This window comes from Carassius carassius, chromosome 39 (assembly GCF_963082965.1).
Source record: "Carassius carassius chromosome 39, fCarCar2.1, whole genome shotgun sequence".
NCBI classification, from domain to species: domain Eukaryota; kingdom Metazoa; phylum Chordata; class Actinopteri; order Cypriniformes; family Cyprinidae; genus Carassius; species Carassius carassius.
The window spans coordinates 16,098,927-16,121,579 of record NC_081793.1 but is presented as its reverse complement, the minus strand read 5'-3'; the positions used below and the strand labels follow the sequence as shown (position 1 = coordinate 16,121,579).

The 22,653-nt window shown below is 36.0% G+C and overlaps 2 protein-coding genes across 3 annotated transcripts in view; one reads left to right on the top strand and one right to left on the bottom strand.

Moving 5' to 3' along the window:
- LOC132121484 (WW domain-containing adapter protein with coiled-coil-like) overlaps positions 1 to 8,628 on the bottom strand; it is a 39,055-nt gene extending 30,427 nt beyond the window's left edge. The window contains exons 1-3 of the mRNA XM_059530916.1: positions 8,354 to 8,628; positions 8,139 to 8,172; positions 7,178 to 7,364 (exon numbers count right to left, since the gene is read on the bottom strand). Coding sequence (XP_059386899.1) covers positions 7,178 to 7,364; positions 8,139 to 8,172; positions 8,354 to 8,394 — 262 coding nt within the window. The 5' untranslated portion in view covers positions 8,395 to 8,628. The remainder of the gene's footprint in view (positions 1 to 7,177; positions 7,365 to 8,138; positions 8,173 to 8,353) is intronic.
- A 4,445-nt stretch (positions 8,629 to 13,073) lies between these two features.
- The window catches only part of LOC132121477 (MAGUK p55 subfamily member 7-like), a 135,521-nt gene continuing 125,941 nt past the window's right edge, over positions 13,074 to 22,653 (top strand). The window contains exon 1 of one of the 2 annotated variants that reach the window (XM_059530892.1): positions 13,074 to 13,306. The gene's annotated coding sequence lies outside the window, so the exon portion shown is untranslated. The remainder of the gene's footprint in view (positions 13,307 to 22,653) is intronic. The other variant, XM_059530893.1, reaches the window with a different exon arrangement.

Genomic DNA, 22,653 nt, shown 5'->3' with positions numbered 1-22,653 from the left:
CCGAAATGTAAACAAACCACTTATTTCTTTACATTCCATTGTTCTGCATAACTATAAAACTACATAGACAATCCCATAATTCACTGCCATTTCCACTTCCTGCAAGATCATCATGTATGTATATCAATGATGCTTATAGCACTTGAGCTATATCCTGCTGTACGATGCTGAGACATGAACACTTCTGTGCCTCTCTATCAGTTGCTGGCTTACTTTGATTCATTAGTGATTTCGGTTTGACCTGCACCAACTCCATTACACAGATAATACAAGCTCTCAAAGACTCATCTTACAAGTGTTTGTATTGAATTGACTCAAAGAAGAGATTGAGAATGTAAATGACAGACATAGTGAAGTGAATATAAAAAAATAAATAAAATTTAAAAAAAAAGAGGTCAAATGATTTCTACCACTGACTTGAAAGAATTTATCATCAAATGAGTGTTACAGCACTGTTTAAATATCCAGCAGTCAGTTCTTTAAAAAGCACCCAGAAGAGTGCAAACTAAAAGGTCTTACCACAATCTGAAGTAAAAAAAAAAAACGGTGAAATGAGTGTTTTCAGTGATTACTCATTTTGACAAAAATCTAATAATCAGCAGAGCCGGGGAGAGCTGAAGAACAGCGTAATGATTTTATAACACCAGACTCACACTCCTAAGGATACATCCGGCAAACTCATAAATCAGTTAACTACCCACAAAAGATAACTCAAACAAACATGTGGCAAACAAACACATACTAGGCTTTAACTGATGACCAGTTCAGTGAGAATCAGACTATTCTAACACTGTAGTATTTAGGCGAGACCCACAGACTTCTGGCTTCCTGATTACTGAAGGAGTAGTACAGTCGTGGCCAAAAGTTTTGAGAATTACATAAATATTGGAAATTGGAAAAGTTGCTGCTTAAGTTTTTATAATAGCAATTTGCATATACTCCAGAATGTTATGAAGAGTGATCATATGAATTGCATAGTCCTTCTTTGCCATGAAAATTAACTTAATCCCAAAAAAACCTTTCCACTGCATTTAATCATTGCTGTCATTAAAGGACCTGCTGAGATCATTTCAGTAATCGTCTTGTTAACTCAGGTGAGAATGTTGACGAGCACAAGGCTGGAGATCATTATGTCAGGCTGATTGGGTTAGAATGGCAGACTTGACATGTTAAAAGGAGGGGGATGCTTGAAATCATTGTTCTTCCATTGTTAACCATGGTGACCTGCAAAGAAATGCGTGCAGCCATCATTGCGTTGCATAAAAATGGCTTCACAGGCAAGGATATTGTGGCTACTAAGATTGCACCTAAATCAACAATTTATAGGATCATCAAGAACTTCAAGGACAGAGGTTCAATTCTTGTAAAGAAGGCTTCAGGGCATCCAAGAAAGTCCAGCAAGCGCCAGGATCGTCTCCTAAAGAGGATTCAGCTGCGGGATCAGAGTGCCACCAGTGCAGAGCTTGCTCAGGAATGGCAGCAGGCAGGTGTGAGCGCATCTGCACGCACAGTGAGGCCAAGACTTTAGGAAGATGGCCTGGTGTCAAGAAGGGCAGCAAAGAAGCCACTTCTCTCCAAAAAAAACATCAGGGACAGATTGATCTTCTGCAGAAAGTATAGTGAATGGACTGCTGAGGACTGGGGCAAAGTCATATTCTCTGATGAAGCCCCTTTCCGATTGTTTGGGGCATCTGGAAAAAGGCTTGTCCGGAGAAGAAAAGGTGAGCGCTACGATCAGTCCTGTGTCATGCCAACAGTAAAGCATCCTGACACCATTCATGTGTGGGGTTGCTTCTCATCCAAGGGAGTGGGCTCACTCACAATTCTGCCCAAAAACACAGCCATGAATAAAGAATGGTACCAAAACACCCTCCAACAGCAACTTCTTCCAACAATCCAACAACAGTTTGGTGAAGAACAATGCATTTTCCAGCACGATGGAGCACCGTGCCATAAGGCAAAAGTGATCACTAATTGGCTCGGGGACCAGAATGTTGAAATTTTGGGTCCATGGCCTGGAAACTCCACAGATCTTAATCCCATTGAGAACTTGTGGTCAATCCTCAAGAGGCGGGTAGACAAACAAAAACCCACTAATTCTGACAAACTCCAAGAAGTGATTATGAAAGAATGGGTTGCTATCAGTCAGGATTTGGCCCAGAAGTTGATTGAGAGCATGCCCAGTCGAATTGCAGAGGTCCTGAAAAAGAAGGGCCAACACTGCAAATACTGACTCTTTGCATAAATGTCATGTAATTGTCGATAAAAGCCTTTGAAACGTATGAAGTGCTCGTAAATATATTTCAGTACATCACAGAATCAACTGAAACAAAGATCTAAAAGCAGTTTAACAGCAAACTTTTTGAAAACTAATATTTATGTAATTCTCAAAACTTTTGGCCACGACTGTATATCTTCTGTGATCTATAACAGTACACTAATAACAAATAATTTCAGAAAACTATAAACACTTCAGGTGGAAAAGACTTAATGTACAAGAAAGGTCTAGAAAGTCACACAGCAAGCACTAAGTGACCTGCAACTACCCCACACTACAGCACAAACCCTCACCAGGGCATTTTATCTGTGTGCTCAGACTGCAAGAAGCCCTTAGGCTACAGATAGTCCTCACTGCCTTGGAGAAGATGGGTCTGATGTGTTCAGTGAACAAGAGTATAAAGTCACTAGGAGCGTTGAAACTCAACCAACATACTATGTCTCCATAAACATTTAAAGACATTCAAAATCATCTACATGTACTCCTTAACATGGACAAAGAACACCTTTTGAAGATACATGCACAAAGTGTGCAGTCTCTCCGACTCGGGAACAAAAGACAAAAACATTTGTTAAATGTTAAATATTTTTTGTCCAATCAAATCCTCTTTATAAGAGATCATCCTTCCTCTAAATACCACTTGCAGCTGATCAGCATGTAGTGAATCTTTTTCCTCTAAGGAAAACGGTAGTGGTAGAGCCCTTTTAAATGTCCTAGTCCCACCTATACTTCCTGTGAATAAGAAATGCATCTTGAACCACAGGTTTCTTTTTCCATCCAGAAAAAAAAAAATGTGAGAAGCTATGACATGCACACACTCAAACTAAACTTTGGAGCGGTAGAACAAGTTTGAACTAGCTGCTATTCAGATTAGACTTTACGGAGAGACCGATAACCCTGTTTTCGATTGCTTTTGGTATATATGCCAAAAGTTGAAGAAAATGCATCATCTTGTTTCATTCTAGTTTTGTTCAAATTCATCAGAATGTAATGTTTTCAATTAAGCAATTTGTATTCATATTCACTTAAAACTCCATTCCCAATTTGTAAATCGCAAAATCAATCAATTTACCCTATTTTCAGTTGTTGTGTGAATAAAACACTGAAGATTATTTGTCGAGCACCTCCCACACAATAACTGCAACAAGTTCTGTGATGTTACTTTTGATAAACACACTCAGCTTTCAAATTCTGTCAATAATCAAATTCAAACAATCAATTTCAACAATTATTTTGACTTCCTTTAAACGTCACATGAGAAGGTATACTGAAAGATGGGGAACTCTTTGAAATGCAACCACAATGTTTCAACCACAAAAAAGCTACATTAAAAAAAAAAAAAAAACACAAAAAAAGAACGCTACAAAGAAACATTTAATTAAATGTATATGATATATTGTACATTAATTCATTAATTTTGCCTGCTGGTGATGATTAATGTATAACGTGATTAAATCTGTCAAGAGAAATATTTATGACAGCTACTGTATAAATTATTCTATTTCAACAACACATTGGAGTAGAAACGTTATTATATCATAAGAAAGGTGATATAAAAACTGCCGTATGTGCAATTTAAATGTTTGTATAAAATGCATTTGAGTGTTGAATGTTACACATAAAATACATAGCAATTGAATGTAATAATTTGGGCTCTGTTGTTGATTTTAACTTTTAATATTAGAGTAACGCACCAATTGAGAAGGTTCCCCGTGTAGTTCACAGAATAAGTTGAGAGATTTTCCTTAAGAAAAATGTTCATGTACCTGAAACATCCAAATGAATCAATATTCCATTGAATCGAGAGCCGAACTGAATCGAAAGCACTATATATATTCAAGTTGGAAACATGGCTCAGCTGATTTCAGCATTTATGCTTATTGCAAATGCATATAACACCAAATTGATTAATTTAACTTTCATCTTATATGTATAATGTTATCCTATTTAACAGCTTAAATTGCTCTTTAACAAGATACAGGACAAGACCTATATAACAGATCTGGTAAATATGAATGATAGATGCAAAGCTTTTACACCACCGAGATTCATAAAATGTAGCACAAAAAATAACATTCAATAATGGCACAGAGCCAGGCAACATATCAAGTAGATTCATTGCTTTTGAAGAATGAAATCAAAGTCTTTTTGAAAATAACTTTCTCCTAACTAATGCAACTTGACTTGTCCAACATCTAAATTTTAAACAGGCTAGAGTCCCTAGTTAAGTGAGATCTGAGACAGTGCACAGCCTGATGCATTTCAACGTAAACTTGTGGTCACTGTTCAGTTAGAGGATGCATTTATTTGGTAGCAATCTCATCATCTACTCGTTATTTAAATTAGAGTAGCAAATCAGCATTTAGTGATAAAATACAACTGCCTGTATATGTCGCAGCAGTTTATGGTCAAGACATCTTGTTATGCACATACATGAAAAACAGCAAATTTGCTGAAAAGGAATGACATGGTTTTATCTGAAGTGACAATAATATCAGGCATTACTAAAAGCATGATAACTAAAAAAATAACAATAGTTTTAATAATCACCACAGCTAGGAATAATTGGATTCGTTTACAGTTGATGTTTACAGTTAAAAACAACCAATCAGAACCCACCTGACTTTAACAAGCTCAAACATTTAAAGTAGCAGACAACATAACTGCAGCACTTGCTTATAATTTACAGAATGTTATCGCTTGTTGGTGTGAATTAGTGTTAATTTTGTCAGACGAGACGACACGAAATATGTTCGTCAGTGACCTTTTTTTCATGACTAAGACGAGGCGATGACAAGACTGCACCACTGTCCATAAACACTGACTAAGACTAAATTAACATGCATTATTGTTGACGAAAAAAGACGAGACTAAATTGTTTTGTATGAAATAAAAACTAAGATAAAATCTCTCTTCATTTTCGTCTACAATCATCTCTGCTTTTTCATCAGCTGTTACGCCTTCACCTAAAATATTCAGAACGAGTTCGCGGCTTCGCGCTGTTGCTCAAGCTGCGCAGGCTCTTTTATTGTACATGACAGCTTATGTCCCGATGACAGGTCTGTGCATTACAATTAAAAGCAGTATCAATAAATAAAAAAAATGTGATCAGGTTAATCATTTGTGAATGTGTCTCCTAAATCAGAAATTGAAAACCAGACACGTTTAACATTAGCATTCAACAAAAATTATTTTGACAAAGTGTATTTTGTCAGGTAATGATGACATATAACCAATGTTTGAGATATGTGAAACACTTTTTTTACTGAAATGTTTATCAGTAATAATCTCAGTAATGTGTGATTTAAAAAAAAAAAAAAAAAAAAAAAGACTACAATTTTTTGACTAAAACTAGACTAAAATGACGAGACTTTTAGTCGACTAAAACTTGACTAACAAAAAAAGATATGTGAATGACTAAAACTAACAAGGACATTTGGCACAAGACTAAGACTAAATAAAAAATAGGTGATGAAATTAACACTAGTGTGAATTTGCCTCACTTCAATCAGTGACTTGCCGTACTAAGAAATAATCAATATTAACTTTTGAAGAAGCAAAAGAAATATAAAATTCAATATTGTTTGTATATCAAATCTGATGATGACAGCGAAACTCAACTAAGCCTGTTTTTGCCAGCATGCCATTGCAACATTCGATCAAACAAAATCATAAGTTTGGAACATGTTTTTTTATTTATACAGCAAATAGCAGATAGTGTTTTAAGGGTGCATTTGGTGACATTTATGGCACAGACTTAACCTTTTTTTTTTTTTACTGAAACCTTTTAAGACGTGGTCTGCTTCTAGCAATTCTTGTACATTATTTCATGATGTCCATAACTCAACAGATGGTAAAAATATTTGGTAGTGTGGGTACATTTTATGACCACTGTTTCTATTTACAGCTAATCTTACTGCTAATCAATCTTACATGCTGCATGGCCTATAAAGTGTTCAGAGATACTAAGGTTGAGTTTTAAAGGGATAAAGAACCCAAAAATGATCATTCTTTCATCATTTACTCATCCTCATGTCATGCAAAACCTGTATGGACTTTTTCATCTGCGGAACAAAGATACTTTGAAAATGCCTTTTTTGTTTTCAATGGTCACACAACATTCTTCAAAATATCATCCTTTGTGCTCTGCCGATGAAAAAAAAAAATCATACAGGTTCAGAACAACTTCAGGAAGACTAATCAGAATTTTAATTTCTTGGTGAACTATCTTATGGATCATACATGTGTCTAAATGTTTAGCAAACTGAACAAAATCATTCTAGCAAAACTGAAAAAGAAAAAAAAACTCAGAATGTTGCCAATACCAATAGCATTCAGCAGATCTTGCTAAAGAAGCAAAAATAATTTTGCAGGAAAACAGAATATTTTAATGATATGGAAATAATTCTCAAACTAGCACAATTTCTTATTTCAGAAATTTGTGGTCTTTTAAGCCTCGCTTATTTCTGAACTATAAAACCGTCTTCAGATGTGGAATACAAAATAAGTCCTTTTGATGAACTCTTGCTTGTACCTAATCTTATAAGAATAAAATGTATAGAACCTGAACATGAGGAGAGAGAAAAATCACACTGTGCTCCAAGACCAAGCCTTACATTTTCCCGTCTGAAATGGCATCATTCATAAGGTTGCATTAAAGGTTACTAATTGAAGCTGGTACCATTAACGTAATTGTGATTTGATATTATATCTCTATACCCGAAAGACTGCAATCTGATCACTTTCTACAGAATGTATCTAACTAATGTTTGCATAGAAACAATTATGGACTAATTAAGACCGTGGTAAGATTTGAGTTATCGATCTAGGCATCAGTATCAGCCTCATATCTGTGGCTCTTATCATAGGATCAGTATGACTCCAGGTCTCCCCTCTTACCTCCTTCTCGCTCTCTCCCCCGGTGTGGATGGATGGCTTTTGCTCTGCCATGGCCGGTGCCGTCCATGTGTTTGTTTTCTGGGCTGTCTGATCTCCGCAGCATCTTGCACGGCGGAGTGGTGTCGGTACTGTCACGCATCTTCTCATGTCGGTGATCAGGGTGACTCTTGGATGAGTACTTAAGAGTCTGTCAAGACATGACATTCCTACATTGAACTCTGCTGCACAATTATTCTCACTCTCACACGTGCAATGTACATGAGAGCTGGTTTACAGCTCGTCTACAGTGGTCATTAACTACCTGACCAGCTCATTTGTTAATGGTCTAAGATTGTAAACCAGCTAATGACCAGCTAGCAATCATACTTAACAGCACGATTACGTTTGTCATAACATACTTTGTATGTCATTGCAAAACGAAGCACAGGAAAGCCTATAAGCATTATTCTCCCAGTCTTACATATTAATAAACATTTCTTGATGGTCTACAAGATAATTAAGCTCGTTTTATTGGGATTTGCTTGAACTCACTAGAAACCATAAAGACGACTGTTTATTAAAAAACAAACCGTACCACTAAATTCGCATTTTACGTATATAATCGTTTCTTTAAAGTAGCATAATTTAGATCATGAGTTAATAATTATAAACGTTATTATGATAGACATTTCGAAGTAAATCCCTGTGGCACACAGGCCTGAAGTAGCAGCTAGCGTGCTAACGTTTGCCTGTTAAAGTCGCTAGCGCTGTGAGCGCTTTTAAAACATGATAAATTCGACGGGCAGGCGACTTATGACAGCACAAATTTATGTTTGCAGTGTAATTTAAATGTGTGTGACGTTTCAAGCTGGACACTGTGATAACGAGGCACTTTTCGCTGTGTTTTACGCAGAGGCCTAAATTGCTTCGAAAGCCTGCGCTAGATTTACCCAATTTTTAATCTTATTTGTTTCAGATCTACCTGATAGGGCTGAGAATCCCTTCGGTCGGTGCACCTACAAAATAACACAAGAAAAAGAGACAGAGGAACAGTTAAAAAACAATCTTCACGGATAGTGGCAGAAATTGCAACAGCTGAATTGGCTTCCTTAAGTTTCTACTTATTTTGGTTTGGCTAAAAATGGCGGATTGTCAAAGCGGAGAAGGAAAATCGAAGTATAAAATAGAGTTCTTTACCCATCGCCGAGTCTTGGTTGTTTCCTTGCATACATTACCATCAATGCCGTGTTAGTGTGTGTGAAGTAGATGTGAAAGACGGGCGACTTAGTTTGTATTTGGAGTGGGCTATCGACGACCCGAACGCGTAAATTATTTCAATAGCTCTGGCTATTGGAGTCGCTCTTCGCCTCTGCTAGTCAGTAGAGCGCCCTCGGTCCATCTCCCACTCACACACACATATACACCGAAACTCTGCCCCTATCTACAGAACAGCGAAGCTCAGCCTTCCTCGCACACCTCAATCCGGGTCATTCCGGCGATCGCTTCGACTCGACTCGGCTACTGTCGGGTCATTTCGACCACTGTTCGAATCGATCTGAAGTAATGCATGAAGAAGGGACCGGTTTGAATCTTCGCAGTTTTTTCTTTTTCGAGTAAAAACACATTGTGCTTGACGTACTTACAGACAAGTCTGATTTAGGTTTCTCACTTCGCGCTTTACTACAGCTGTTAAGAAATACTGCGTTTCAGTCGCTGGAATTTAAACCCAATACTGACATCTACTGGACATGTTGAGCCAGTGCATGTGCATCATCATTGCTGAAGGTCCTGATGCAGTGTTACTCACTGAAACAAACGAGTCTGGGGAATTCTGGGAAAAGACACATGTGCGCGCACTTTTTGAATGGAACAAGTAACCAGAACACTGTTCAGAACCTTCAGAAGAACAAAGCCTTCTCTTTGGTTGATATATTGGCCTACTGAAAGAAAGAAAAAAGAAAAGAAAAAAAAGCATTCATGGCTCAAATCCCATGTTATGATTTTCTAACATAAAATAAAGTTAGCAGGAATAATCACATCAGCAGAGCCAGCAGCAATTACAACCGTTTTTTTTTTTTCATTTATTTGGTGAGGGTGGGGTGTTTATGTCTCATGAGTCTTTCCACTTTTAGAGGTGATTTGTGTTTGGTTTTCTATGCAAATTCTGTGCCAACTCTGCCAAATGTGATGGAGAGTGTGGGTGGACAGAAATTTGTATGCAGGTCAGGCATATTTTCAGTTGCATTAAAATCCGATTTATTCCAGATTTCAAATCCTTTCAAGTCACATTTATTTGTATAGTGCTTTATAATCAGTATAGATTGTTTCAAAGCAGCTTCTCAAGAGGTAAAAAGGAAACTTAAAAGTGAAAATGCAAGCAAAAAATAATCAAATATGAAATTACTTCAATTTCAGCTTGAAAGCAGTTCTACAGAATATAACTGTTATTAATCAGCTCAGTGTATTTCAGTGTTGATTCAATTTCAATTTACCTGAAACATTTAATTTAGCTATAAAGCTGCTCAAGAGAGGACAATGGTATCTATATTCATCTCAGTTCAGTTCAATGTTGATTCAATTTAGTTAAATTAAATTGTTGATGTTGCAAAGTTCATAGATATCAAAACTAACTCAATTCAGCTGTAAAGCCAGCCCAACAGAAGACAATAAAGTAATTATTCAGCTCCCTTTAGGTCGATGTTGATTTAGTTCAGTTCATTGTGTCAGTGTTGCAAAGTTGGTCAATTATGAAATGTCTAATAGGCAGCTCAGTTCAACTGTTTTGTTCTCACATGATAATGTAAGTACAGTCATATCACTAATTATCCAGTTCAGTTCAATTGTTTTGTTCTCATATGATAATGTAAGTACAGTCAAATCAATAATTTTTCATCGATGTTAATTATTTTAAGCCACCTAAAACATTAAACCAAAGCCTTTGCTTGTGCTTTGGGTCATTCTGTGCTTTTAAAGGCCAAAGATCTTTGCTTAAATTGAGATCCTCCAGAATAAGCTTTCATGCTTTGTGTTGTGGTTACATGGGTACATGTTTATAACATAATGCTGGTCTTTCGTATTTCTCCCAGTATGACAAAACAAGTGTTGTTTTTTTCGCAATGGATGATATTGTGTTCATGATTTGGCTAGAGCTTTTCAAGCAGCATCTTGGTCTTCATGTTGGCCAAACAGATATGCACTGTTTACAGTTGGGAGTCCCGAGTCATCTTCATCAAGTTATTGTATAATTAAGTAATTAACCAGAGGTGAATTTAAATGGACACATTAAGTACTATGCAAATTTTAATTTATTTTAATAACTGCATTTCATTTCCACTCATTTTAACACTTTCCACTTATTTTAACACTGTAGAGAGGACTGGGAAGAAAAATCCCATATGTGTTTTGATTTGACTAGATATTATGCACTCTATTCATGATCAGATGATAAGATTTTAGAAAAATTATGATTTCATTACGACGATTATTGCTAATTTATTAAATAAAGCTATAAATTATATAAGAAATATCCACAAGGTTTTAGGACTCTGTTAACACTCTGAAAGGTGCTTTACCTCTCAGCTTTCAATATGAGTGTTAGTTCGCTTGTTGAAAACACACTGTTTATTCTAACAATGAAAGCAGGTGCATCAGCACACTGATTGTCTGTGCCCTTTATCCTATAGATAAAGCACAGTTGGTGCCTTTTTACTTTTTCCAGAATCAGTTCTCTCATTTACCTGTGCAATAGTGCTGCAAGTCACGCTATTACTAATATAGGCTATTCTAAAATATCAACAATAAACCTTTGATCTTTAATTAAAGGTTTATTGGTGATATTTTAGAATAGAACTGTTCACCCATTGAATAGTTCACGCACAATTGAAAATTTGCTGAAAGATCTTATGAAAGAACAATATAGCCTACAAAGACTCAGATAAGAAGAGTCATGGAAAAGCCATGCAAACTGAACTTTGATTTAATATTCAACATTTTATAAGACTTAATTAGATGCGAGGATAAAAATGAACCCCTGCAGTTTGGAGTAGTTTAGTATGATTGATTCTTCAGAGGGTTTTGCTTTATGTCCTGAGAATCACTCATATTTTTTATTTGAACCAACAAAAATAACAGTGTAAAAAATATATATTACATTTGCTGAAAATGTACTTGCCCTCAGGCAATCCAATATGTACTGAACATATATCTGAACAGATTTTGAGAAATTTTGCATTACATCAGTTGTTCACCAGTGATGCACTGCAGAGAATGGGTGCCGCCAGAATGAGAGTTCAAACAGTTGATAAAAACATTATAATAATCCAAAAGTAATCTACACCACTGCAGATAACATCTTGTGAAATCAAAAACTGTTCTGTCAAACAAATCCGGCATTAAAGTTTTGAAGTTTAAACCATCACTTCTGTCCTAAATACAATCCCATAATCCATTATAATATAATAACATAATAATATCCCTTGTTTTCCTCTAACATTAAAATCCACTGATATATTTATTTAGAAATGTCTTGGACTGTTTTTGCATGTAAATGGTGCTTGGTCTGTGCAAAGTTCTCTTTTGATTCAGATTAGATTTTTATTTTAACCAAATAAAGCAATATTGTGAAAAGAGGACACATATTTTAGCTGGAAGCAAGAGTTTGAAGTAAAAAATGTCTTAATGATGGATTTGTTTATTAGAAACACACAGATTTTCACTTCAGAAGACATTGATGGACTGGAGTTGTCAGGAATACTTGTGGATTACTGTTGCTTTTATCGGCTGTTTGGACTCTCAATCTGACAGCAGCCATTTAATTTCAGTGGATCCATTGGTAAACAAGTGATGCAAGGCTACATTTAAGAAAATCTCTTCTGATGAAGAAACATAATTTACATTTTTGATGGCCTAATGATTGGATAAAGGTTTTTTTCCACGTTTTTTCCACTTAAATACTTTGTTGGTCTAAATAAGACATTCCTATGACCCTTGAAGAATCAGTCATGCTAAACTGCACCGTTAACACCATTAAAACCATTTTAACTAAGCCTTTGCTTCTTGTGCTTAGACAACCGAAGCCAGTGATGATTGGTATTGTAAATTGTAATTGGACGTACTGTTATATTATTATTTGTTTTAATTTGATTTCAATATAATGTAATGGCTGAACTTGAATTATATTATGAAGTATATATTTACTTTCAATGTCGTACAGTTCTTAGTGCAAATGTTTTCAATCTTATATGTCGACCACGAGGGGGCGCTGTAGTAATAGTGCTTAATGTAATGGTGTTGATTCCTAATTGCTCAAGTGTTAAATGGACATTTTGTATTAGCCTATTTTAGCCTATGTTTGAGTGTTTGAAGTGGCAAACAATTCTTTCTTTCTTACTCACCACTGCCTATAAAATTACAATAGTTCTTTGTTCTGAACAGATCAACTGAACATTTGCAGCCATGAAGCGTTCTCCAATTTAAACTTGTCAAACCAGTCTGCGATATAAATTTCCTCACAGAAGAAAAACAAGGAGAGAAACAGCAAGGACTAGCGTGTCGAGGCGGATCAAGTCAAGCTACTAGAGGTAGAAGGCAACATATTCAAATAGAATAAACCTGGCGGTCATGTGCTCTAGAACAGGAAAGACAGGTGTTCTCTCGTCTGACCTCCCAGATAGAACGATTCATTCATTCCTGGAAATTATCCATTAGAAAAGAACAATTTATTCAGCAAAAAATGTCATTATGATTTATTTACGTATGCGCTATCTTCCTGTAGACCTCTTGTAGTAAAGCATAATTTCGTAGAATAAAGGCAGGTGTGGCATATGATTGATTATGTGACCGCCAATCATATTTCAGGATTACATTTTAATCCCGCCTTTCTTTGGTTAACTGTCCAATCAAGAAACAGATTACTTCGGCTCGTCTGCCTCATTGAACGTAGATTGTACGACGAGGCGTTTTGCATGGAATGGGGAACAGTTTAGACTCGAAGAGCTACTCAAAGTCTGGGATATTTTACTCAATTAATATTATTGTTTTTTATTTTTGCCTTTTGAAAGCAGAGTAGAGGCAACTTTTATTCTCGAAGTGCCTGCCCAAGAAGCCCAAGGCGTCTTACTGGACTTCCCGAACACAACACACACAACCCGAGTGAGTAACGTAATAACTTATTTATCTTCAAGGGATCGCGAGAAAAACATTTAAAGCGTTGTTTATACATAACCGTGACTAAAAATCGTAAATGTTTAGTATTTGACGGCATTGTCAAAATAAGTTATTTTGAAAACTCGAGTATTGACTTCTTTCGTTGTTTTTGTGTGTCCTGTTTTGCTCTAGCCAACGGTCGGGTGCACTTGACAGCGCGAGCTCTCCGGTCAAGTGCATCCGATCGTTGAGCTAAACTGGACAAACAAAACCAATGAAACGAGCCTACTATCTTCGAGGCATGGAAGCGATCGGCTTTATTTCAGCAGATAGTGTTGACGCGGAGCTAGTCACCGGCATCAACGGGTAGGTTCAAACTCATCAGTCATCCTAAGTGCTCAACTGTTAGGGTTGGCTTGACATGCTCAATGAAGTATAATAAAGTGAATGTGTATCAGATCGTATATTTAATTTCACCAAGTGCTGCTGCTTCTGGGTTGACAGTAGTGAAGCCATGTGCTGGTCTCCGCTCTTTTGTTGTGAGACAAATTAGGTATGTTAGATAAACTATTATGTAACATAAGCTGTTACTTTAAATACTTGAATACATTGTCATAGTTTTCTTTTTCTAAATGTGGATATGTATTTAACAAATTTACAAACATTTAATGTTTGTAAATGTTCATAAATGTAATTCTCCCCCTCTAAATTATTTACATGAACACCAAAATTACACACACACTTTATAATCAGTCAATTTATTGTTATTTTGTAATAAAAGAACAATTAAATAATTTTTAAATTGTTTATTTTACTGAAGTTTCTTTATTTTTATGTATGTGTCTTCCCATATTCCCTTGTAATAAAAATAAATTTTATACTCCAATGAGAATAAATGTTATAGTCTAGATTGTATGTTTTGCAATAATATTGGGCATGCTGTAGTCTGTGACATTTCCCGACATCAGTTGATAAGGCCTCTTGGCAAAATGGAGAAAGGGCACACACCAGAATAAACTTTATTATGCATTGAGGCTTCCATACGATAAGCCCTCTGGGATCTTCATTCCCAACATCCCATTGAAATGTAAAAGCAGTGTTCTAGTTTATTCTCTGACCCAGAACAAATGTGAAATAGTCACATAAAGTATTCAAGTAATGAAATGACTATGAACACACTCTAACATTTGTTCAAATAGATGCTGAGAGTTTTCACGTTGTTGCTGCCCTGTGGGAAACACTGGAGACAGTGGTTTGTTGGAGAATTGCAATCTGCTGTGTCAGATATCGCTGCTCAGAAGTGCCCTGTCTGCACTCTCTCTGACTCCCCTCTTCTTGACCTCTTTACACACATTCACTCTCACTCGTCGTCTCGCAGTGTCAGTTGACAGTCTGACGTTACAATCCGTGTCCTGATCATTCCCTCTTTTGACGGCTGTAACCTTTAGAGTGCAAGTAATTAAACACGCGGGAACATAATGGGTTGTGTGACTTTAACTAAGGTCCTCAGGGATCAGTTATCATATCTCTTTTCTGAGTTTAGAATGCAGATAATTCCCTGTCCCTTTGGATTCCATGTCTAATGTGTACTGACAGGAGGGAATGTATTCTTTTGAGGTTCTGCAGGAATGATGAAATATGAAATACTGAACACATTCACTTGAAATAGAGAAGACATTTCTGGTTGGTTAAACTGAGGTGATGTGAATGGATCATTTCAGTTCATCACTTGTTTATGGGTCTGAAACAAAGCTTGTGTCTTGAAGTGGTCTTAGAGTTATCATCAAACTGTGATCTCATGGCTTTTAATACAAACATAGACTCATGGAATATTTACACTTGGTAGCTTAATACACTTTTAGTTTTACTGATTGAATCATTATCATGACCATGTTTAAATGCCCTCCAAGATGCATTTGAGCATAGAAAACATCAGGTGGTGGTTTGAGATTCATACAAGATGTGGCTCAGCCAAGTGTAAGTGCATCTGGCTGTTTAGGTTAGATAAACTTTAGTTCTCTCAAACATAGTTATGTTATCATACGGAAATTTAAGAAACCTGCAATCCACACGCAAGTAGAAGAACCTGTTCAACAGAAAATGTGCTGCCTTGTCTGGCTTTATGATAGACAAGAACAGCAGATTGCATTTGTGATTTTTTGCAGAGATGTATTTTAGTGGTCAATTTATAAATGCAACATAACTAGTCTGATTGTTCAAAGTGCTCGACATGACCAAATGAAAAAAAAGTAGTAGTTCCTCACTGTTTTATGTTTTGCTAATGCTATCAGTAACATTCTGTGTTTCACTCAAAAATTCCTAGTAAATTTCACAACTACAAAGAAACGGCAAGAAGTATTGAGGGAGAAGACATTTCCTATCAAAATAAGGCTTGAACATGATACACTCTCATGCACGGTTTGATGTAACCATGTGGCTCCTCAGTTTTTAGAGGCAGGGCATCAAACATGGCACTAGCTGATTCAGTGAGGTTGTCAGAAAGCCTTATCTGTGCAAAATAAAAGATGAGAAGCAGAGGAAGGACTGCATATGGATGCAGTAAATGTTGCTGGCAGAAGTCTTTGTAGTAGCAAGTTTCATTAGTCTGGTAACTGCTGTCTCTCTCTTTCTCTGTGTTTATGGAGGAGGTCATCTGAACTGGAGTGGTAGAACAGGTGTCTTATGTCTGGGTGTTAGCTGGCCCAGTGTGTGGCCCAGCATTACTGGCATTCCAGTGCTTTTGTTTCTGTAATGGTGAGGTCGAAGCTGAGGGAATAGAGGTCTTGGAATGTGATGCGAGAAGTTTTGAGCTGCAGCAAATACAGTAATAAGCTGCAGCAAATACAGTAATAAGCGTTTGCTTTAAATGACAGTTAAAATATCTAAAATGTATTATATATTGTTTTAATGGTTGGATTTACAAAAATGTAAATAATTGTTTAAAGCTTCCATTGGTCTGAAAAACCTATAGAAATAAAGGAATTGTTTTTTTCAGGCCTGTAAAAGTAAGATTATGTATTATATATTGCATATAAAAAATTTAAAAAAGAAAATCTATATATTTCTTTTTTTTAATTTGTTTTATATGCACTATATAATCCTATAATTATACAGTATTAAAAAAATAATATAGTCAATACATTTCTTATTATATTTGTTCATATGTATTCATATTTCCATATATATTTTCTTAGATGTATAATAAATGTATATTTATTATATATCAGGTAAGGTTACATTAACCAACTTTTTTAGGTTAGCTTTACAAAAGTGAAAATATTGTTTAACCATTTGCATGTTCCTGGGAAACCTAGAAATATAATATCTAGAAAACCTTCAAATGTGTTTGTCTTTTCAGGCCTGTTAGTCATGGATTTTTGTTGTACATTATTTTTTTGTCAATATATTTAATATGCAGTATTATAAAAAAAGGTTTCTTTATTTTCGTTAAAGCTCTATTGCATTTATTTTTTTTCCTATTTTTGTTTGTAAATGCATTTATTTCTACAATTAAATGTCAACTCATGTTTAAATTCCTGTGGCTGAATTTTTTTTTTATAATTCTCTGAATTTTGGAGCTTTATTAAAGCAAGTTTTACATTTTATAAGTGCGGTGGCCTTGGTTCCCCATCTTTAACTCAGAGGGAAGTAAGTGAACAGTTCGGCAGTTTAGAAAAATGTGGTCTGAAGTTCATACTCAGCAGAGCACCCTTAGCAATAATACAATTGTCATCACTAATTCTTGCAGTGTGTCAAAGCACAGGTGTTCATTTCAAAGACCTCTGCTGCTTTTAGACTATAGAGCATCTGAATCAGTGGTTCAGTTCTGCTGACATGTGCATTATACCACAGATTTGCTGCTTATTCCCCGTCTGGCCATCCTGTGTCTGTTATTCATTGTACACTAATACTTACAGATCAGAAAATGTTGCACTGGCATTGCTGTTTAACTGCCATTTCAGATCGAACACTGTGAGCTCAAAATCATTTTGGGAGCAGGAAAATAGTGGCAGACTTCATATATGTACTTCTGTACTGCAGACTGGTCTCTGCCTCTTCAGCACTTCCTGTGAAAGCTGAGCCCAGGCAGACTATAAGGAAGGTGCTTTTTGAGACCTGGAGGCTGATGCAACTTGTTTAATAAGCTCTTGAAAAAGAAAGCAGCATATTGTGAAGCCTCTGATGCCAGATACACATTATCAAGTTCAGGATTTTGTTCTGCTGGAAGCTGAAGCTTTTGGAGAGTTTAGTATGTTGAGATGAGCTTGTGTAACATTGGCAGAGATGTCACATATGTTTATATCCCAGTTTGTTTTATTGGTGAGTTTTCCCATGGACTGTTTCATGCATCATAACCAACATAATCTCTGCTCAGCACTACTTTTAATAATTTAGTGGTATCATGGTGAAGAATGGATGAACAAGATGAAAATAACCCAGTTACTCTGTAAATCTCCATTTGGGTCTATGGAATAGTTCAACCAAAAACAAACATTCTGTCATTATTTACTCATGTGTTTCCAAAACTGTATGACTTTCTTCTGCGGAACATAATTGAAATACATTTCCAAATCTTCAAAATATATTTTGTGTTCTGCATAGTCTTTGAATGACATGATGGCAAGTAAGTGATGACATTTGAGTTTTCATTTTAGGAGGATCTATCCATAGACAAACTCTTAAAGGGGGCATGACACAGTTTCACTCTATCTCATGTTAATCTTGAGTGTATAGAGTAACAGTTCATCCTTCATATCTCCAAAAAGTCTTTAGTTTTTATTTACATTTATAAAAGAAAGATGCAGCTTTACAATTCTCTCCAGAAAAAGCTCCTGGAGGAGTGCCATGGAGTTAACGCGGAGTTAAAGAGTGACGATCACTTGAGCTCAGAATGCCAACAAAACAGACAGTTGATGTTGTTTCACTTACCATCTGCGGTTCTGAATCATGACCAGGATATTTTATAGCTGGAAACTATCCATTTTTCAGTATCAATCGATATGCATATCCAGCATTGAACTGGGCCTTGTTTATAAATTGTTCGTCAACAAACACACTTGTGAAACTCCATTGCTGCCCAGGAAAAACAAACTGCATCCACGGTTTACATAACGCTGGGTTTTTTAGGAAGCTGAACTGTTATATTTTCCTTACAACCAAAAACACACTTCTTTGGAAACATTCTTCCAGAGTGAGTCCCGTGCTGCACTACCGCTGGGTGTAGCTCGATGATGGGCGCGATCCTGCTTTCGATCTGGTTGATGCATGCGCATCTGGGTTTTTCCGAGAGAAATGCACATATAAGGAGTTCCACCCTCTACGTCATGAAGAAACAGAATCAAAAAAAAAAACTCAAAGAAACTTAGATTAAGATTTTTAGCATAGAAATACTTCGTCATACATATTGTTTTCTGAAACTTTGTCCATAGTTAGCATGAGAAACCAATTTTTTTAAAAGCATGAGAAACCCTGAATGCACCATTGGTAACTCTAAATGTTATCATTGTGCTGAAGAGTAGACTACATGAAAGGTAAACACTATAGGCAGACCAGTTTTATCTCATGGGTCTCCAGATGTGTTCCTGGATCCCTGTCCCGCAGAGTTTAGCTCTAACCCTCATTAAACACACCTGAATCAAGCTAATCAAAGTCTTCAGACTCACTAGAGACTTCCAAACAAGTGTGTTGGAGCTGATTGGAGCTAAACTCAGCAGGACGTTGGCCCTTTAGGAGCATGATTGGACACCCTTTCTTTATATGTAAGATAAATACAAATTTTAGTGTGTGTGTGTGTGTACAAGACCTTAAAAATTAAGCTGCATTTACTATCCCGTTGGTGTTCCAATTGCTTCAAGTTGAATTAACTTAAAGTGTGTGAAAAAATGTTTAATGTAAATCCAACACATGCATGAATGCTTGAAGCATTCATTTTGAATGTATTTTGTGACAGTATGTTTTTCTATGTATGTCAGTAATGTCTTGTAGTCCTGTCTGTACTTTTACCTTACTATCTTCTCCTCTGCAACAATTAGCCCTGCACAACTAAAGTTAGGCTGCCTTTGCGCTCCATTCAGAATCCTGGCATTAATAATGGCAAATTTTCACATGGTGTCTTTCTCTTTTCATCCATGTCTATGGTCTGCTGGTTCTTTTCATGTTTTGAATCTTTAGACACGCTGGCAGTGTGTGTCTTGCATCTTCTGTGTATGGGCCTGCATGATATTTTATGCAATTAGTGAGAATTTCTGTTTGCCAGTCAATGTTAAATGTTAAACCATTAGACTGTGTAATAAGCCACACCACAGTGTTATTTTTTTACATGCCTTTGAAAATGCCAGAGAAACAAGCTTTAAATCATGGTAAACAACGCTATCCTGGATACAAATGTGCTATGGGAGCATCATGTTAATTAAGATATATATATAGGAAGTGATCCAAAAATGCATGTAGTGAACTAGAAAAGTACAGGACGCAATTCATAAATGAATGCCACTTTTTTTTATATATATATATATATATATATATATATATATATATATATATATATATATATATATATATATATATATATATATATATATATAAAAAAAAAAAGTGGCAGTCAGTAACTGACAAATAAATATCTGAATTCAACCTCATGATAAACATGCAAGTTTATGTAATGGGTTAAACTGGCATCAAGCAGCAGCCAACAGCGTTTCCCAGTGTTTCAGTCAAGCTGTTTAAATTGTGTATATGAGCAGCTATGTGGACCTAAAGGTGTATACACACAATATTTTCAAACAGGATTTTATTTTATTTTATTTTTTTAAACCACACAAAGAGCAATTCAGCTCAGTTTGAACAAAGTGTCCATGGATTGCAGTCCCTTAAAGGGGCACAAAATGAATCTGCTCCCGCCCTGAATGTAAAGCAAAACGTGATTGGTTATAGCTAGAACATGCTACGATTGGTCAGCGGAGTGTGGCTGTTGACCTGATCTAATTGGCTTGATAGATGGGAGGTGGAGTCCACCCATTTGTGGACTGTCAGTGTCTTGACACTAGAAATGTTTCAGAATCCACAAATGCAAAGAAATCCATTAACTAATGTACAGGAAGTGATCCAAAAATGCATGTAGTGAACTAGAAAAGTACAGGACGCAATTCATAAATGAATGCCAGGCTAAGTTGTGTTTATGGCATAAAAAGATATTTGTGAATGTTTTTTTTTATTTGCAAATTCCTTTTATTTGTGAATTTAATTATTGTTTGTGAAACACTTAAGATTTATTTGTAGACCATAATCTATTTATTTGAAATGATGCAACAATTCTATCTCCATAGAATCCTCATTCTCATTATAAGCAGCTGTCTGAAGTGGTTCTTGGCTGAGGCCTTAGCCCTTTAAGATCTCACTCAAAACACTGGGCCTCACTCCAGATCCACCACACTAAACCTCAGGTTTGAGTTCAACAGTAGCCAAGCTCCCATGCCAAAAACACTTCTACAGACCCTTGTCTACTGCTCCCAAATTTCTCGCTGTTTTCCACATGATGCCTTCATTGTGTATTTGTTTGTGAATTAATGAGGACTCTGCGAGAGGAAGTGAGGGATTGTTGGTGTGTGTTACTGGATTATTAAGCTTTGTGAGGGTGGCCTTGGCATTCAGGGTCAACTATGAGGACATACTAATGACTTATGTCAAAGCTATTTAGGTTTTGATTGATTTTCATTAATTTTTTTTGTTGCATAATTTCCACTTGTAATGTTAGTAGGGGTGTAACGATTCACTCGTTTTCTCGATGCATCGATTACAAACCCTGACGATTCATATGCATCGATCTTGAAACATGATTTTTGAATCGTGAATCACCGATCTTGGACAGTAATCGATTCAAAATGCTAAGAATCGAATGAATCGCGATTTCTATAGCGATTCAATGCTTTCAAAATGTATACAAATTAAATTACTACACGCACGAATTAATGGAGACCTTGAAGAGTGTTCGTGAATCGTGAAACAGTGAAACCTTCACGCGCTTCACTGTTTACCGACTGAGACTGTCACAGGATTGCGCTCGCGCTCCGTTCGTCTCTGATGCAGCTGACGTGTGATCTATAGGACTCGTGGCCAGTAATGCTAACGTGAAGTAGTTTTACTTTTCTGTAGTTTGTCAATGGCTCTCTGCATCTTACCGACGGAGTTACCGGAGCCGTCGAGAGCTGTATTTATTGCATGGACGGAGCAGAAATGTAAGTGTCTTAATCATACGCACAGATCCATTGAATGATAAATGTTTTTAAACAATGCGGATGAACCTAATATACGAAGGAAACTTTTAAAATTAACCACAGCATTAACAACGACCTTGAAATAAGAGCGCGAGATTTATCTGATAATCAGATGCATGAAAGTAGCGTTTGTTTCATTAGCAAACAGACATCTGGCACGTTTTCTCTCAGAATCATTCGCTGATGGAGAGGAAAAGTTCAATAGAGATGAAGACGTTTTCACACTGAAAGAGAAGCGATCTCGCTCTCATAGACGTGCCAGGCTATATCTGCAGCTAAACTGAATAAAAGCAGAATGAACTGATGAAACTAAAAAAAACCCCACAAACAATTTATGAATGATGCAGTGCTAATTGACATTTATTACAGTACAGAAACTATAAAGTATATTTTCTACCTTATTCTGTGCAGAAAATTTTAATAATTGTTAATTAAATGTAGCCTAGTATATAAAACAATCATAAAATTGCCATTAGGAAAAAAAATCGATTACAAATGATTGATTATTGTCCAGCAGTGTATTTGATTTATTACAGCTAATTAAAATTAATTAAAAAAGAAGATAATTCCTTGTAAAAAAAAAAATAATAATAATTATTATTATTATATAGGCTACATACATAAAATGATTGTATTTGACATTTCTGTCACTTCTGAAATTATGGCTACGCCCCTGGTGTGACAAAATGTTAGCTTATACATAATACTCTTTAAGCTCTTTTTTAAAAACTTGGCTTACATACATTTTTACGTATGCCATGTCACATCATTAAACTAGCATTTAACAATGGACAAAAGTTTTTTTTTTTTTTTTTCTAACCTATGGTTCTTTAACCATAAATGCTACTGTAATTTGCCCCCTGACTAAGCATTTAAAGAATTTAGTAGAAGCATTTAAATAATCCCGTGAATGCAGAATCGAATCGTTATAATCGAATCGAATCGAATCGAATTGAATTGTTCTAAATTTGCAAAAATCGTTCTTGAATCTAATCGAAAACCTATGAATCGTAATCGAATCGCTGCCTTGCCAAAGATTCACAGCCCTAAATGTTAGTCATTATAAAAGATTTAGATTTA